This window comes from Neovison vison, chromosome 11 (genome assembly GCF_020171115.1).
Source record: "Neovison vison isolate M4711 chromosome 11, ASM_NN_V1, whole genome shotgun sequence".
Taxonomy (NCBI): Eukaryota; Metazoa; Chordata; class Mammalia; order Carnivora; family Mustelidae; genus Neogale; species Neogale vison.
In genome coordinates, this window is record NC_058101.1 from 67,195,985 (window position 1) to 67,214,488 (window position 18,504).

Genomic DNA, 18,504 nt, shown 5'->3' on the forward strand with positions numbered 1-18,504 from the left:
CTAATCTTTTAAATACATTAGTAAATACATAAACTAATTAGTAAACACATAAACTAATCTTTTAAATACATTAGTCTCTTAAATTACATGAAGAAATACGAGGTTATAAACCAAAGTTACAATAATACTAGCTTTTAGACTAGTAACTTTTAAAAAGTATCTTAGTCTTTTAAATTGTGTAGAAGGGAAAAATGGAATTATAAACTCTTGTTACAATAATACTAGCTCTCATAGTTGCCCATGCGTTTACACCTTTATTTCTTCATACAGTTTTGAGTTACAGTCTGGTGTCCTTTAATTTCACCCTAAAGAACCCCCATAAACATTTTTTGCCAGGTGGGTCTTGTGGGGACAAACACCCTCAGTTTTTGTTAATCTGGGAATGTTGTGTTTCTCCCTCACTCTGGAAGTACAATTTTGATGGATATAGAATTCTTGGTTTACAGTTTTTTCTTTTAGCATTTGAATATATGGGCTTGCTGCTTTCTAGCTTTAGAAGTGACAGATGAGTAATCTCATGATTATCTCATTGAGGATCCCTTGGATGTGACGAGTAGCTTCTCTCTTGGCTTCCTTCAAGATTCTTTATCTTTAGCTTTCAGAAGTCCGATTATATTGTGTTTTGGTGTTGGTCTTTTTGTGTTCATCTTATTTTGAGTTTGTTGAGCTGCTTGGATGTTTATATTCATGTCTTTCATCAAATTTGGGAAGTTTTTTTTTCAATTGTTCTTTCTATCCCTTTCTCTCACTCCTTCTGAGACATCCACACTGTGTGGACGCTGGTCCGCTTGATGGTATCCCACAGGCCCTAAGGGCTCTGTTCACTTCAGTCTTTTTTTTTTCCTGTTCCTTAGCCTTGATGATTTTCCTTGTTCTAGCTTTAACTTTGCTGATACTTCTGCCAGTTAAAATCATCTTTTGAATCTCTAGTGGATTTTTCATCTCAGTTATTGTACTTTTTAGCCTTAGAATTTCTTTTTGGTTTCTTTTTAGGTTTTTAGAGACTCTTTATTCATATTTGCATTTTGTTCATATTACGCTTTGTTGACATTTTCCACATCTTTTCATTTTCTGTGTATTTTTTAAGACGGTGGTTTTAAAAAGTCTTTGTATAGAAGATCTGCCATCAGGTCTTTTTTTTTTTTTTTTTAAAGATTTTATTTATTTATTTGACAGAGAGAAATCTCAAGTAGATGGAGAGGCAGGCAGAGAGATAGAGAGGGAAGCAGGCTCCCTGCTGAGCAGAGAGCCCGATGCGGGACTCGATCCCAGGACCCTGAGATCATGACCTGAGCCAAAGGCAGCGGCTTAACCCAGAATTAAAGGGATAATTCTATTGATTTAATTTTTTTCCTTTGAATAGGCCATATTTTCCTGTGTCTTTGTGTGCCTTGTGATTTTTTTTGGTTAAGAACTGGACTTTTGATCTAATAGTGTTTTATGTCTGGAAATCAGATTCTTCCCCTTCAAGATTTTATGTTTTTTCCTTTGATTGTTGTAGGCTGTCTCTGTGCCAGGGATCAGCCTGAGGGGTAACTCAGGGTTTGTCAGGTCTCTTCTTAGCCTGCACCTTTTTCTGGTCAAATGTGGGCACTTCCTAAATTTCTCTTTATATGTAGTTGCTTCTGAATGTCCTTGTCTTTATTTTGTGTGTGTATTTTTATGTACATATGTATATATGTAAGTAACCAGGCCTGATATTCTTGTCTTTAGTGTCTGGTTCCCAAAGGGGGTAAAAGAGAAAAATGTAAGGAGGGAAAATGGCTCCCTCCCTTTAAATGTTCAAGTCACTTCAGCTAGAGGAGAGGGTCTTTGCAACCATGGGGGGCAAAGTGGCTGTCTCTTCTCTGTGTCACCCTTGTGACAGGAAGGAGTACTCAATGATGAGAGCATAGACTTCTAGTGTTTGGAAGACAGAGTCTTAGCCTGCCCTGGCTCCTGCAAGATGTGTGCTGGTTGCTGCAGAGACACACACAGGTGGCTGAGTGTGGGAGATGCGCTAAGAGCTGAAATTAGTTGAAATTAACCTCAGTTGAAGGGCCAAGTCCTCCCCTGGAAGTTGGAATGCTTCAGTAGATCCCAGCTTTCCAGAATAATGACATTAGATGGATTTTGCCATTGCAGATGTTTTTCAGGTGGGGAGATAGATTCCTGGTGCTTCCTGCTCCACCGGCTTCCCAGAATCCTCGAAGCTGTGTTAGGTTTTGTCCTTGTCTGTTCGCCTTGCTCTCCACTGCGCTCTTCTGGAGGCCAGGGAGCAGGCTCCTCTCTTATTGCTGCGTCCCAGGGTCCCTCTGAAGTGTTTGGCTCTTGTGTAAAGGCTCAGTTAACTGGCCTTAAAATTCCTGTTTGTTTTCATTCTCTTGCAGTCCCATAGGGGCTGGTCCCATGCAGCCCTGCTCTGGGCTACGATGCTCAGGAAGGAGAGAGAAGGGGGACTGTACTGGGTTGAACAGTGTTCCCCTCACTTTCAAATTCATTTCCATCTGGAACCTGTGAATGGGACCTTTTTTGGAAATTGAGTCTTTGCAAGATGTGATGAATTAGAATGATGTCATATAGATTAGGGTGAATTGATGATTGTTGTCCTTATCAGAAGGCCATGTGAAGACAGAAGCAGAGATTGGAGTGGTGTGTACAAGCGCAGGATTACTGGCAACCACTAGAAGCTGGAAGAGACAAAGATTCTTCCTTTTTGCTGTGGAAGAAGCATGGCCCTACTGATGTCTGGGTTTTGGACTTCTGGCTTCCAGAACTGTGAGATTAATCTTCTGTTAATAGGGTAGCCTGAGCACACTAACAGAGAGAAGAGGACCAAGGGGCTATGCCTCTTATTTTTAAGGCTGATCCACAAGACTACAGAATTCTTCACACTTTCATATTCCCAGCTGCATAGGGTACGTTCCCCAGCAAACCTCCATGTGAGCTAGGTTCGTTTTCTTTTTCCTTCCTTCCTTTCTTTCTTTCTTTCTTTCTTTCAAGACTTTATTTATTTATTTGACAGAGAGATCACAAGTAGGCAGAGAGGTAGGCAGAGAGAGGGAAGCAGACTCCCTGCTGAGCAGAGAGCCCGATGCGGGGCTTGATCCCAGGACCCCTAGATCATGACCTGAGCCAAAGGCAGAGGCTTAACTAACTGACCACCCAGGTGCCCTGAGCTAGGTTCTTTCTAAAGTGGTGTTTGAAAGCTGGTTTTTAAGACAGAAATAAGGCTGGTGAGTCCTTTAGAACTAATCTCACCCTTGTAGTTGGCCATGTGTCTGTGGGGTTTCCGTGTTTGTATTGTGAGCAACCTGAGCAGAGCCCAGGTCCTGACCCTTGTGCTGGCCTGTCTTACTCCCAGACAGTTACTGGGCATTCACATGGGGCTGGGCCTGGTGCACAGGGCTGGAGTGTGGAGACGGAGCATGCAGTCGGGAAGCTCCATGAGCCCCTGAGCCGGGGCACATGCTGCCCCCCCGCCCCCATTTTTAGAGATGATTGTTTCTCCTACTGTCTCCTGTTAACCAGTGAGGAAGGATGTTTAGAACTCAGGTCTTGCCTGCAGCTCCTCCAGCCCCAAGAGGACATGCAAGAGCTAGCAGGGATGATGTGGTGGCCTCTTTACCCAGTCACTCCAGCGGCTGCCGACCCCATAAGCCTTGTCTGCCCGGCTGCTGAATGGGAGAGATGGCAGAAGCTGTCTCATAGGATGTGTGGAAACTGCTTGACTGGTACAGAGAGAGGGTGTAGCAGGCAGGAGCTGCTCCTGCTGTCACTGTGGTCATTTGCTAAATTTATGAGTTTCCTGGAGACCAGCCTTTATGGCTACTGTTTATGGGACTCCCGTCTGATTTCACGTTATGTGTATTTGTAGATGCGTCGGTAATCTGTTTCACACACAGAGATGTATTTACCCTGAACAAATTTCAGTGTTAGGTATCGACAAGGATAGAGACATTTCTCCACTGTGCTAATTTGAATAACTTCAAAATTTTAATGGAAACTACGCTGTCAGGGGGCAGACCTCTTTAGTCACTGTATGTTCACTTCCTACACATCTGAGCCACTGTTGAGGGTAACAAAGTCCAAGATCACAAGCACGGCAATGAAAGGTCTCTGCCCTCAGGCACCTCCTTCCACCAGCGGCAACAAAGCAAGACCAAAGCTGTGATGTAGGTAGAGAGAAACCAAGGCCAGGCCAGGGGATGGACATGCCAGAGGGTGAGGCTCCTGCAGTTCTGTCCAGACATGAGAACATGGGATGGGGCACCTGCTCTCAGTTTTTGAAGAAATTCAAGGCGAATAAAGAGGCCTAGTTTTCAGGCTCAAGGGCACAGGAAGGGTTAGCAATGGGAACCTGAGTTTAGCTTGGGATTTGGCCTTACTTTTCTTATTTATAGAATTTTATGTTAAGGAGGCCGTCTTTTTGGTTCTCAGATTCATGAATGCCCCATCTTGCTATGTCTGGTCATGGCCATGTCCAGGCCAAGCAGGTCCTGCCTCGTTCTGAAGGGCCATCTGCTGGGAGGAAGTACCGATGCTGACAGGTCTGCTTTCAGGGAGGTGACTTCTCTTCCTTGAGTCCAGAAAGGCCTGGACTCTACTCAGGAGTGAGGTCATCATGGCCCTAAAGTAGAAAAGGGAGAGGAATGGCGTCAGCAGGCTATGCAGCCGAGGTGCCCCTGACTCTCGGACATCTGGGAAGGGATGAGGGGACATGGGTGCCAGACACATTGGACAACAGTCCCTGTTTGGGGCTCCTTGCCTACTGTGGTTTCTGTCTTACGCTGTCCCTATCCTGTCTCTCTTGCACTTGCTGTTGGACATGTTCCACTGGCCTCTCTTTTCAGGCCTGTCTTGGGTGTGGGTCTAGAACAGCCTCTTCCTCTAGGCCTTTGCTGAGAGAGCCAGACTGACAGTCCTGACGAGGGCTTTTCTTTCTGGTCTTGCTGTTAACTTCTCGAATGAAGTTGAAGGGAGTAAGAAAGAGAAGGTTTTTTAAAACTCCTTGAGAGGGTGTGAGACTCCCAGAATGCTTTCTGGGTCACCTGGTTAGAGCGATGGAGGTCACTGCAGGCGCATGGGGTGTTTGGGTGCAGGAGCCTTTGTCTCATGGATTCGGGTATGGGCCCAGGAGCTAGGGTGGGCCCCTGAATTCTACCAGTTCTTTCTTTCCTTTTTTTAAGAGATTTTATTTATTTATTTGTCAGAGAGAGAGAGAGAGCGAGCAAACACACACACACAAGCAGGGGTCACAGTAGGCAGAGGGAGAAGGCGGCTCTCCACTGAGCAGGGAGCTCAATGCAGGACTTGATGCCAGGACCCTAGGATCACGACCTGAGCCAAAGGCAGACATTTATCTGACTGAACCGCCCAGGCACCCCCACCAGTCCTGAAATGGTCCAGCTGTGTGACTTCTGGGCATGTCTCTGTGGGGGTACACGCACTCCATCAGCTGAAGGTGTGCTTCACAAACCTGGAATCTTCTCCGGGGTTCCAGGCTGCGGTTGGAAGGAATGAGGCATGTCTGTGCTGCTGTGGAATGAGGTAGTAGGAGCAAGGTGAAGGGCACGCTGTTGTTGGCCCCATCTGTGTGTGAAGACTGCCGCTGTAGATGCTTAGACACATTCTGGAAAGATATGTGCCCAAATGGTGAAGAGGAAATACCTCTGGAAAGTGGTGCTTGAGGTGAAAGGGTCAGTGGGAACAGAGGAATTTCAGTTTTCACAGAATTTCCTTCTGTATGTATGAATTTGTGACAACCACATGCACTGTTTTTGCTTAAAGCAAAATAGGGGTCCTTAAGTAACATGGCCTAGCATCGCCTTCTGCTGGGGGTCCTGGAGTCTGTCCCTCCTCACAGCTGTGGGTGGGGTAAAGGGGCACAAGCTGCCTGGGACTTGGCAGGGAGGCCAGCTCCATTCCCTGCATGCCCTCCTGCCGAAGCCCAGCCTTGCTGGTTTTGCACCTGCAAGCCCCACTCGCTCTCCCTGCCCACCTGCTCTCACTGCAGGTGCTGCAGGCTTCCTTGAAACGGAAAAGCACAAAATTAAGGCCAGACTTCAAACAGACTATAATTTTAAGTTCTTCTTCTTCTTCTTCTTCTTCTTTTTTTAAATGAAGTGATTGGGGTTGGGTGTATTCGTTTCCTTTACCTGCTGTAACAGGTATAAACGGGGCTAGAGTGGAAGCAGTGTCATCTGTCATCTTCTGCACTTCTAGAGGCCAGAGCCTGAGCTGAAAGTGTCGGCAGGGCCACACTCCCTCTGAGGCTCTGGTAGCTTCTGGGGGCTTTCACGGCCCATGCTGCATCTCTTTGCCCTCAGCCCCGTCCTCACTCAGGCTTATGTCTGTGTCCGTACTTCCTTCTCCTACGCACAGCAGTCACTGAATCAGGGCCTGTTCTAACACAGAATGGCTTCCTCTTAACTGGTTACATCTGCAAGGACCCTGCTTTTCAATAAAGTCCTATTCCAAGCACTGGGGGTTGGGACACGAGCGTACTTTGGGGGTTGGCCACTGCAGTTTCTAGCCTTTCCATGAAGAAGCCTTTGGAGCTACCACATTTAGTAATTTGGTGATGTACTATCTAAAATTGTGAACTTGCTCGTGAAAGCTGAATTTTAGATGAACTTTCAGAAAGAACATCAGAAGCTGAGAACCCCAGTTAATTACAGTTCCGAAGCTGACCTCCGAGCGACCTGGTCAGTTAGCGATGGCAGGTCCGTGCTGCTGCCTCTCTTGCTTTATGAACATCTGTTTCTGGCCTTGCTTCTTTCATTCAAATAAACTGTGCTTTGAAATCTTCCCCTTAGGAAATTGAGAGACTTTCAGAGCAACTAGAAGAGAAAGAGAAGGCGGCGCAGCAGCTGATGAGCCAGCCAGAGCACGAGCGGGAGAAGGAGGTGGCCCAGTTGCGGAGGAGCGTGGCAGAGAAGGAACGTGCCCGGGCTGCCAGCGACATCCTGTGCCGCTCCTTGGCTGAGGAGACCCATCAGCTGCGGAGGACTCTGGCCGCCACCGCCCACATGTGCCAGCATCTGGCTAAGTGTCTGGATGAACGACAGCGTGCTCAGGGAGATGTGGGGGACAAGAGCCCCGAGGTAAGCCCATGCCTTTGTGTGCAGAGGACGGAGAAGGCCTCACCGGGGTGGGAGACACAGCGTCAGGGCTGTACCATCCTGCTGCCGTCAGAGGTATTGGGGCACCCAGAGCCCACTGCTCTTCTCAGCCTGAGACCCAGCTGTTGTGGCAAAGCCCAGCCACCCAGAGGCTTCTTCTAGAAGGAGGGAACATGCAAAATGTGATAGGAAGTGAGGGCAGCCTGTTTTACCAGCACCTGCCTCCCGGGATGGCCCTGAGTACTTTGGACTCTTCGGCCTCACTCAGCTGAGGAGCAGAGGGCAGAGCCGGGGCTGCAGGCCTGCTCTGAGCAAGCGTGAGCCCTTGCACATTGGGTAGATGGCAAACTGCCCAGTCCATGCCCCAGCCTGCCACAAGGGCAGTGGGTGCCGGCCTTGCCTGGGGCCTCTTGCATAGCTGGCCGGAGGCGTGTGGGGCAGGGTACTCACGGAGCAGGGTCCTCTCTAGGTGACTCTCTGGAGCTGCCACCACATTCATTTTGGAAACACACTCTGCAGTGTTCCAGGGGGACAGGTACTTCGCAGCATCTTCACTGAGAGCCCGTGTGGGGAGAAGCTTGATCTGAGAACCACTGGTTCCCATTAGTGGGGGGCGGGATTCCATGAAAAGAGAACCTCAGAAAGAACATCTGTATATTCAGAAGCCAGAGGATGAGTGGGCACGCTCAGCTGACTTTGAGTCACTGTGTCATTTCCTTGTGGGAACTTGGAAGTAGCTACGCAGGAGGGGTGGCCTGGGGCTGCTGTGGGGTCGGTGAGGCCCCAGCATCTTTTTCAGCCTGGGATGCAGCTGAGTCACCTGGGGCTTCCTGGGGCCTGCTTGGTGAAGACACACACTTCCTTTATCATTCAAGGGGAATTTTCAGAAACGAGTCACCAAGATACAGCTCCCCATTCTGTGAAATGCACTGAATTTCTCGGATTCAGATGGGACTTCTCATGAGACTTTCCGCTTAGGTCTGCTCACCACTGTTAGGGTTGGTTTGGGATGTGGCTTTTAGGTGTGAACATGGTGTGGGTCAGATTGCTGCATATGGAACCACCGGGGCTGACTGTGACTCCGCAGACACGATGCTGTCATGGGCTTGGAGGAGGGGAGCTGGCTTCCTGGTCAGGCCTGCGCCAGGCAGCCCAGGGCCAGAGCCTTCCCTGCTGCACCATGGGGCTAAGCTGCCTACCCTCCTGACTCCTGTGATGATGGAGCATCTGAGGCTGTGGGAGACCGTGTGACTGTGTGCGAGTCCACGGCAGGGGCGTGGAAACTGCTCTCCGTGGCGGGCCTGGGCGGGGCCAGAGCAAATTGCACTCCCCACCCCCAACCTTTTGACTCTCTGCTTTGCTTCTCTCCTGAATGCACGGCTACCAGGGGACGTGTTGCCAGATGTGGCGACCATCTGGTGCCTCAGTCTGCAGATCTAGCTTCCTCCCTTGTTGCTGCATGTGTCATGTTCAGCAACACGGCATCTTCCCTGTTCCTTTCTTCTGCAGCCAGAGTGTACAGACACAGCTGCCTCTGTCCAGGCCGTTATTGAGAAGTTACGGGAAGAAAATCGACTATTACGACAGAAGGTGACTCATGTGAGTATCTGTCCCCTTTTATTCAACTGTAGGAGAGGGTCCTACCCTCTCAGTGGTGCTCAGGGCTCGTGTCCCCCTTGGGCCACTTGGGCTGACACAAACAGTCCGAGACCTACACATTTTGCCTAAGAGTGCAGAGACCCGGCCTGTGTTCTGCTGTCCCCTGGGTTAACTCTTGGGTCGAGAAAGGAGGTGCAGGAGTTTCTGTCAAGCATGGCTTTTAAGGCAGGAGAATGGCACCCAGTCCATTTCTGTGGAAGACGGTGGCTTGTGGATGTCCTCTCTGCACCTTGTGTGTCTGGTGGTCTCAGTGTCCCCTTGGGACAGAGCAAGCGAGGCAATATGCATTTACGGGGAAGAACTCAGCAGCGTATTATTGCTCACAGAGAGCTTCCCGGCCTTGGCCGCGTCCCCTCAGGTGGAAGACCTTAATGCCAAGTGGCAGCGCTACGACGCCAGCAGGGACGAGTATGTGCGGGGGCTCCATGCGCAAATGCAGGGGCTGCGGGCGCCCCCCGAGCCCACCAGGCCCTCCTGCCCCGAGCTGATGAGGAAGGAGATTTCTAGGCTCAACAGGCAGCTGGAGGAGAAGATCCGTGTCTGCGTGGACGTGAGGCGGGAGCTGGTGGCCGTGCGGGGGGCGCGCGACGCAGCGCTGGAACGGGTGCAGATGCTGGAGCAGCAGGTGTCCGATCGGGGCGCCCGGGGCCCAGTGGTGGGGGTGGTCCGTCCACGGGAACCTTCTCCTTCCCGAGTGAACGCACCTCAGCACCAGGACAGCCCAGTGTCTCACCTCCTTTCAGATCCTCGCTTACAAGGATGATTTCACCTCAGAACGCGCGGACCGAGAGCGGGCCCAGGGCAGGATTCAGGAGCTCGAGGAAGAGGTGGCCTCCTTGCGGCAGCAGGCATCCTGGACACAGGTAGGGCCCGAGCGCTTTTCTCCTCGTTTAGGCTTGGCGTTTCTCTTGTTTTCCTTCTCATGAATTTCGAGCGTCGGTCCAAGACATTTGTCACGGTTCAAGCCCCTTTTGCCCCGCTGGGGTCAGAGCTGCCTTGCCTGGCGCCTGGGGCCTGGGGCACGATGGCGGAAGCCCTCTGTCATGGTGTAACAGCGGAGGTGGCTGGCTGTGGGGCATATCCTGGGCTCCGAGCTCCCTACCAGGCCTTCCTTCATATATGTCCCCTCCTTGCTGTGAGACGGGTAGCGTGGTTACGCCATTCTACAGACCTGGGTACCGAGGCCCCAGGTGCCCACTGGTGTTCCCCAACTCATGGCCTCTGTGCGGAGAGATGGGCCTTTTGGGCCACTGGGCCCACCACCCCACCCAGGGAGGCCTCAGAATTGATGAAGTCTCTCACTGCGGGACCCCTGGCACCCACCTGCCTCTTCCCCTCTCTGCCCTGACCTGCTCACTGCCCTGCAGACGCCCTAGGAAAGCTTAGTTTCTTTAGCCCCTCAGCGAGTACCCACCACACCCCTGGCCCCGGAGTGAACCCTGGGCCCCTCAGAACTTCCATCTGGACGCAGACTGGGCAGTAGAAGCCCCTCTGGGGCTCAACATACTGGGCGGACCTTGGAGCTGCCCCTTCTGGCCTGTAGCGTGGCCACTGGGGTTCGTTGATGTCTCATGTGTTCCCCACTGCGGGTGGGGTATGGGAGTCATGGGGGACCCCCTTTCTCTTTCACACTCGTGTATGCAGTCAATAGCAGTGGGCCTGGCAGAGGCAGCTGTTCCGACTTGTGGGTAAAGTGGGTGGGGACTGTGGCTGAGCTGTGTCCCTGAGTCTGTAGGAGCCCCTGCAGCCTCCTCAGTGTCCTGCGGGGGTTCCTGCTTCTCCTCGGGCACTTGGACTGCAGGCTGTGGTTGAGAATCCTGCCATGTGTGCTGGGTGGGAATGGGGTGTTGTCTGGCTCAGCTGGGCATTTCTTCCCACCATCTGCCTTGGCCTGCGGGTTTTCTTGAGGAAGCACGTGCTCTTGAGTGGAAAGGTCATTAATGGTGTGGAAAGGTCAGTAGCCGTTCAGTGACTCGGGGTTAAGAGGAGTGACCAGAACCAGCTCCAGGTCCCATCCCTGTGAGTGCACGCTGGGGTGCAGGCGTGTCGACTCTGGTTCTGGTCGGAGCAGCAGCACGTGTGGGCTCTGGGCCACTTCAGGAAGTGGGGAGGGGGAGGGGTGCAAGTCCCTCGCAGGATAGAAGAAACACCTCAAGTGCGAGAGCCCAGCACGTGATTTGGGGGCCTCTAGGGCAACCCACATACATGGACCCTTGCCTCTTTTCTAGGAGCGTCGAGAGCCAGGCTCCTGCCGGACTCACATGGGAAACAGAACCTCCAAGTACTTAGAGGCCGATGCTCTGGAGCTTGTGGCGCCCAGTGGATGGAGGGCTGGGACTGGATCTCAGGGGCTAGACTCCCCTGCTGAGGGCCGGTGCCCAGGGGCAGCCCGGAGAGGACAGGGGGACCTTCAGTGCCCTCACTGCCTGCGGAGCTTTGGTGATGAGCAAGGCGAGGAGCTCTTCAGGCACGTGGCTGAGTGCTGCCAGTGAGCCCCATGCCGGGAAAGGGGAGAGCCCTCGAGATCTGGGGCCCAGAATGGGCTGAGGGGGCTTCTGATCCATCTTGGTCCTCCCTGGGCAATGGAACAGACTGGGGACATCTCCTGGGAGGGAGAGTGGCCCCCCAGCTGCCAGACTGAGGCTGGGAACAGCCAGGAGCAGGGAGCCAGCCAATGCCACCAGCCCGCGCTGCCCACCTGCAGCTGGGGCACTGCAGCTGCTGGCAGGAGCGGGCTGCCTGCGGGGATGGCACGTGTGGGCCCCAGGGTGAAAGGTGGCTTGCCTTGTTGTGTTGAATAAGGACCAGGAGGTTTGCAGAAGTGAGCATTGTGGCAGACCTTGCACCTGGGGGCCGGTGTCTGCCACCGAAGAGCCGTGCCTCTGCTCTGTTGTACTGCAGTCGCCTTTGCCACGGATCTGCAAGTCAGGGGACATTTCATATGCACTTACTTTCATAATAAACGTACTTGCCCAGGTGACTGCTCTGCGAGTGCATCCTGGGGGCTGGGGCGCGGGGATGGCAGTATTCCCAGTCAGGAGGGACTTCAGACCAGCTGGTGAGGAGAAACACTCTCGTGTTTGCCACCTGCCAAGGGACAGAGATGGACTGGCCGGAACCCAGGCAGGCATGCCTGTCAGGGCCCACGGGACCTGGGGCCAGCCCAGCTTAGCCTCTGGGCTAGTTCAGCCCCACCCCAGGGTGTGAAGTCAAGGGCTGGAAATAAGGAAAGGAAGCAGATGTGACAGTAAGGGGAAGGTATGGCTGTGTAGGGCCTGTCAGTGGAGCAGGGACAGAAATGAGAAGGCAGGAGGGGAGACCGACGTGCTGCGTTTATTTGCCAGAGTTCATTCATTTAACCCTTGTAGCAATTCCAGGATGTCAACACAGACAAGGAAAATGAGGCACGGAGGGATTAATTAACTTGCCCAAGGTCACACAGTGGTTGAGTGACAAAGCTGGGATTTGAACCCGTGTTTTTAATTGCATAGTCTGTACTTCTTCCTGGAACTCACCCCTCTGTGTGGTTAATAAGTTCTCCTCATGTCAGAATTCAGATGTCTCCTCCTCTGGGACTCCCTGCGCACCTGTCTGCTGGAGCCCAGCTAGAGGGGATCCGGCGTTTGTGGCATGGGGTGGGTAGGCTATAGCAGAAAAGCCTGTCAGAGCTGGAAGAGTCTGTGGACATCTGAACACTGGAAAGAGAGGATGGGGACATCCCAGAGAGAAGGGAGCCACAAAAGGGGGAACCCTCAAATCCTTGGCTGACCTGAAATTGTGTGTGCTTCGAGTAAGACCCCAAGGATTCTGGGGTGAGAACAGCAGATGGAAAACAGCTAAACAGGCATCCCAGTGGCTGAATATTACAGGGTGACAGCTTTAAATCTGGGTCCCTTGAGGTGAGAAGGGCTTGGTAAACACTTTGGGTTTTCCTCTGAAACCCCAGAAGGGCCATGCCTCAGGAATAAAGTTGACATCCCGGGGCCAAAATGGAAATAGCCCTTGCTCTAGGAAGGCATACGACTCCCAGGTAATCAACCAACAAATCATGTGCCTATTGGACTAAGAACCAGCTTTCTTTAGAGACAGGCAGAACCTCGGACCTTGCACTGTACTAACCACAAGTGCGATATGCAAGAGAAAATACTAGATGGGCGCCTGGCTGGCTCAGTCGCTAGAGCATACAACTCTTGATCTTGGGGTTGTGGCTGAACTTAAAAATAAAATCTTGGGGCACCTGGATGCCTCAGTGGGTTAAAGCCTTTGTCTTCGGCTCCGGTCATGATCCCAGAGTCCTGGGATCAAGCCCTGCATCGGGCTCTCTGCTCAGCGGGAAGCCTGCTTCCATTCCTCTCTCTCTGCCTGCCCTTCTGCCTACTTGTGATGATCTCTGTCAAATAAATAAATAAAAATCTTTTTAAAAAAATCTTAAAAAAATACTAGATGTAGGAAAATTAAAAGCAGGATGAAGGTATTTTCAGACCGATACAAGGCAATTAAATTTATATCCGACACTCTACTACAAGAAATCTGTACTATAGAAATGACTCCAGCTGAAGGGAAGTGATTCTGGATAAAAACAAATACAGAAAGGAATGAAGATGGGAGTGGGTAGATAAGGATTACTGACTGTTTAAACAGTTCTCTTTCCAGGCCTTTAAAACATGCCAACGTGACCACAGGAGCTTTCTAGGTGGCAGAGGGAGTATTTGATGACCTTACACAGAATTTTTTACATCGACATAAGGTGGACTGTAAGGCAGTACGGAAGCATATTATAATCTCTTAGAGTAACCACTAAGATAATAATACAAATATTTAACTAAAAAGTAAACAGAACAGAGAAATGTTTTTATTAATCCAAAGCAAGACAAGTTAGGACAACTAAAGGAATATGGAAGAGATGAGACAAACAGAAAACGGATGGCAAGAGGATAGACCTAAACCCAACTCTATCAATAGTTAACTTAAACGGATCAGATACTGACCGAAAGATGATTGTCACGCTGTGTGAAAATAACGAAGTTCACCCATGTACTTGTGAGCAGAGACAGAAACATAAGAACAGAGAATGAAAAGGATAGAAAAAGACATGCCATGCCGAAGCTAACCAAGATAATGGGAATGTATGTAGCCACTCCCAGACCTGGACAAACACACAATCACAGCTGAAGACTGGAACACACCTCTCAGAGAGAAGCAGGAAAAAAGTCAGCAGGGATACAGATTTACCCAAAATACTTAATCAACTTGGCCTTGTTAGGTCCAACAAAAGCCAACTAGAATTCTTTTCAGCTCTATGTGGAACACTTAGCAACAGAGACAAATCTGTGGGCGATAAATCAAGTCACAACATAACCTAAAGAACCAAATCACTGAATTTATGTTCTCTGACCATGGTCAGATTAAACCACAACTCAGTAACAGATAAATACCAAATTCTCAAAACACCTCTAAGTGATCTGTGCACAAAGGGAAAAAACACAACAGAAATGAGAAAATACTCTGAACTGAGTGAAAATGAGGTTAAAATTGAGTGAGCTGAGTGCCCATCAAGAGCTAGGAGAACTGCATTTTAAACTCAAAGAAAGGAAAGGAGAGAATAGAAGAGCAGAAATCAATGAGACAGAAAACAAAATTCAACAAAGCCAAGAGTTCTTTGAAGTGGCAACACCACTGACAAACCAGTAACAAGACATGAGGAAAAGAGAGGAGACAAACTCCCGATAAGCAGGAATGAAAAGGGGGATGTCACCATGGATCTCTAAGAGGACTACTATGAACACTTTATGCTAATAAATCTGACAGAGGAAATGAATAAAATCCTTGAAAAATACAACTTACCAAAACGGATATAAGATACAAAACTTGAGTTGCTCTGTAGCCATTAAGTAAACTGAATCAGTAATTAAAAATATTGTCACACAGAAAAAAAATATATATTGTCACAAAATTATAGACCCAGATGACTTCACTGGTGAACATCTGAGAAAGATATACCAATCTTACACACACTCAGCAAATAGAAGGAATGTTCCCCAACTCATTTTTCTGACACCAAAACCTAAGAAAATGACAAATCTTGCTCATGAACACAGATGCAAACATACTAAACAAAATATTAACAAATTGGGGCACCTGGGTGGCTCAGTGGGTTAAGCCTCTGCCTTCGGCTCAGGTCATGGTCTCAGGGTCCTGGGATTGAGCTCCCCATCGGGCTCTCTGCTCAGCAGGGAGCCTGCTTCCCCTTCTCTCTCTGTCTGCCTCTCTGCCTACTTGTGATCTCTGTCAAATAAAATTTTTAAAAAATTAAATTGAATTATATATAAAAAGGATAGTAAGTCATAAGCAAGTAGAGTTCTAATCAGAGATACAAGATTGATTATTTAAAAAAAAAAAAAAGAAAGAAAAGAAAAAGAAAGCACTAGGGCACCGGGCTGGCTCAGTCAGTTAAGTGCCTGCCTTCGGCTCAGGTCATAATCCCAGAGTCCTAGGATTGAGCCCAAATTGGGCTCTCTGCTCAGCGGGGAGTCTGCTTCTTCCTCTGCCCCTCACCCTGCTTGTGCTCTCTGTCAAATAAATAAATAAAATCTTTATTTTTAAAAAATTTTATTTATTCATTTGTCAGAGAGAGGGAGAGAACATGCAGAGGCAGGGGGAGTGGCAGGCAGAGGGAGAGGGAGAAGCAGGTTCCCCACTGAGCAAGGTCCTGGACGTGGGACTCGATCCCAGGACACCAGGATCATGACCTGAGCTGAAGGCAGCTGCTTAACCGACTGAGCCACCCAGGCGCCCCAAATAATTAAAATCTTGATAAAAACCCCAACACTGATTGTAATTCACTAGAGTAACAGAAAAAACATGATCATCTCAATAGAAGCTGAAAAAGCATATGACAAAATTTAATGTCCACTCATGATAAAAACACTCAGCAAACCAGGAATAGAAGGCATTTCCTCAATCTGATAAAGACATATGTCCAAGACCCTACGGCTACCGTTCTGTCTGATGACAGATACCGAGTGCCATCTGTCCCTGCTCAGGTTTCCATTGAGGCAAGGGTATGCGCCCTTATGGCTGCAATCCTACGTTGTACCAGAGGGTCTACCCAGTGCAGTAAATTAATAAAAGGAATAAAGAACAGAAAAATTAGAAGAAACGGTCCTTATTTGTAGATGACATGATTATAGATGTAAAAAGTCCTAGCTGATCTTGAAGTTTAGAATTGAGTTTGACAATCTCAAGATACAAAGTTCAATGTATGAAAAACCTATCATACTGCCATATATTTGCAGGAATTTAAAACCTGTTTCCCCAAAATGTAAGGTGACTAAAAAGATGTTAAGTCCTAACCCCCAGAACCTGTGAATATGACCTTACTTGGATATAGGGTCTTTGCAGATGTCCTATGAGATGATGATGTGCTTGGATAAGGGTGGGCCCCAAACCCAGTAACTTGCATCCTTACAAGAAGAGGAGAGACAGAGGTGCTGGCTCAACTGGTGGGGCACACAGCTAGCTCTTGATCTCAGGGTTGTGAGTTCAAGCCCCATGTTGGGTGTGATTACTTAAAATCTTAAAAAAAAAAAAAAAAAAAAGACAAGCCACAAATACAGAGATACAGGGAGGAGACCGTATGAAAATGGAGAGAGCCTGGAGGGACATCTCTACAAGCCAAGGATTGCCAAGGAGAAGCCAGGATGGGGACATGGAACTGATGGTTCTTTACAACCTCTAAAAGGAACCAATCCTGTGGATACCTGTGTTTTGCAGTATATATCCCCCCAGGGATTTTGGGTTATATCCTCCAGGACTTTTGAGAATAAACTTTTTTTTCTTCAAGATTTGTTTACTTGACAGAGATAGAGAGAACGTAAGAGAGGGTACTGGGAGAGGGAGAAGCAGGCTGCCCGAGGAGCAGGGAGCCTGATGCAGGGCTCGATCCCAGGACTCCGGGATCATGACCCGAGCTGAAAGCAGATGGTTAATGACTAAGCCACCCAGGCGCCCCACGAGCAAATTTCTGTTGTTAGAAGCCACCCAGTTTATAGCACTTTGTTATGGGAGCCCCAGGAAAATAAAGCATAACCCCATTTACGAGAATGTCAAAAACCTAAAATGCTTAGAAAAAATTCATAGGAAGCATGCAAAATCTCTACAATAAAGGCTACACAATACTGTTGAAATTCAGAGAACACATAAATGAAATCATGTCTGCAGACTAGGAACTCTGTTGTATCAAGATGTTGCTTCGTCCCAAACTGGCCTACAGCCCCAGCACAGCCTCGTCCATAATCCCAGCAAGCTTGTGACAAGCTCATTTTAAATTATGTATGTTGTATGTGTGATACATATGTATATGATACACATGGTATCATATGTATATCATATATTAAGTATTGAGCATTCTAACATACACATGTATCATGATGATATGGTGATCTCATCATATGTGCCATATATGTATGTCATATATGTATCCTATATGTATATCACATGATATACCACATGTAGATCATATATTATATCCTATATGTATGATACATATGATGAGATCACCATATCATCATATGATACATATGTATGTTGGAATGCTCCATACTGTCCTATAGGCTACCATTTTCCATTCTCTTTTCTTCTCAGTGCTTCTTTCTGGTAGTTTCTCTTCTGTGCCATCAAGTTATCAAGTTCATGGGTGTTTTCTAAGGGGTTTTGGATCTGCTGTTAATTCTATCCAGGGTATTTTTTCATTTCAGATATTGTATTTTTTCTTTAGAACTTCATTTAGGACTTTTTTGGATTTTTCATTTCTTCATCTTGTTCGTGATTTCTTTTACATCTTATGTGTATTTTTAAGATGTTTTACAATATCCATTTTACGGTCCCCGTCTGCAAATTCAGCAACTGTCATTTTGTGGTCTGCTTAGTATTTCTCTTGATCATGGTTTTTATTTTCTTTCCTCTTGGAACGGTCTGGTAATTTCTACCTGGATTCCACCATTGTGAATTTCGTCCAGTGTGGGCTGGTTTTGTGTTCCTTAAAGAATGTCGGACTTTGTTCCAGCAGGCAGTTAAGATACTCAGGATCAGTTTGATCCTTTTGGGGTTCTTTATTTTGCTCGAGGGCTGATTTCACCCCACTGCTGAGGTCACAGCTTTCTGAGGCCTCTACTCCGAGGTCTGCACTGTGTGTTACATGGTTTTCTGCCGTGGCTGGTAGAAACACTATTCCAGCCGTTCTACTCAGGAGGTCTGCAGGGCTCTGCCTCCACCCCCAGTGCTGGGCCTGGAAACTGCCTCGGGGCTGGAAGCTGGGGCACCAAGAGACTTACCTTGTTTCCTCCCCTTCGCGCAGAAAACACTGTCATGTGCAGCGTTTCTCCCAACACCCAACACACTGTGTACACAGCTTCCTTGGGTTCACAGTTGCGTGTGGCAGTCTCCGTGGCTGTCATCCTCCTTCCCGGGTGCCACTGCACACGTTTAGGACTCTTCCTTGTAACCACATGGTCTCCTCCAGGAAAGCCAGCCAGGGGCTCCTGGGCACAGCGGGCTCCCGGCTCGTTTCAAGCATTGGTTCCTAACAGTTTGGAAGAACATGGAAGTTGTCCACCCCTCGGGGCTTACGCTTACATTTTAATAGCGGATCCAGGACAGTGGTGCCTGTCACTGTGAAAATGAAGGACCAGGACTCAAGTTACTTCAGTTCCGTCACTCTGTGGGTGACTGAGCGCTTTTATTG

The 18,504-nt window shown here is 48.8% G+C and overlaps 1 protein-coding gene across 3 annotated transcripts in view; it reads left to right on the plus strand.

The window, feature by feature from the left end:
• The window catches only part of TNIP2 (TNFAIP3 interacting protein 2), a 52,455-nt gene that overhangs the window by 30,111 nt on the left and 3,840 nt on the right, over positions 1–18,504 (plus strand). The window contains exons 2-6 of one of the 3 annotated variants that reach the window (XM_044267912.1): positions 6,798–7,085; positions 8,613–8,702; positions 9,121–9,387; positions 9,506–9,625; positions 10,991–11,739. In XM_044267912.1, the coding sequence (XP_044123847.1) occupies positions 6,798–7,085; positions 8,613–8,702; positions 9,121–9,387; positions 9,506–9,625; positions 10,991–11,254 (1,029 nt within the window). In that variant the 3' untranslated portion in view covers positions 11,255–11,739. Of the gene's footprint in view, positions 1–6,797; positions 7,086–8,612; positions 8,703–9,120; positions 9,388–9,505; positions 9,626–10,990; positions 11,740–18,504 lie in introns of those variants that run through there. The other 2 variants (XM_044267913.1, XM_044267914.1) reach the window with 2 other exon arrangements.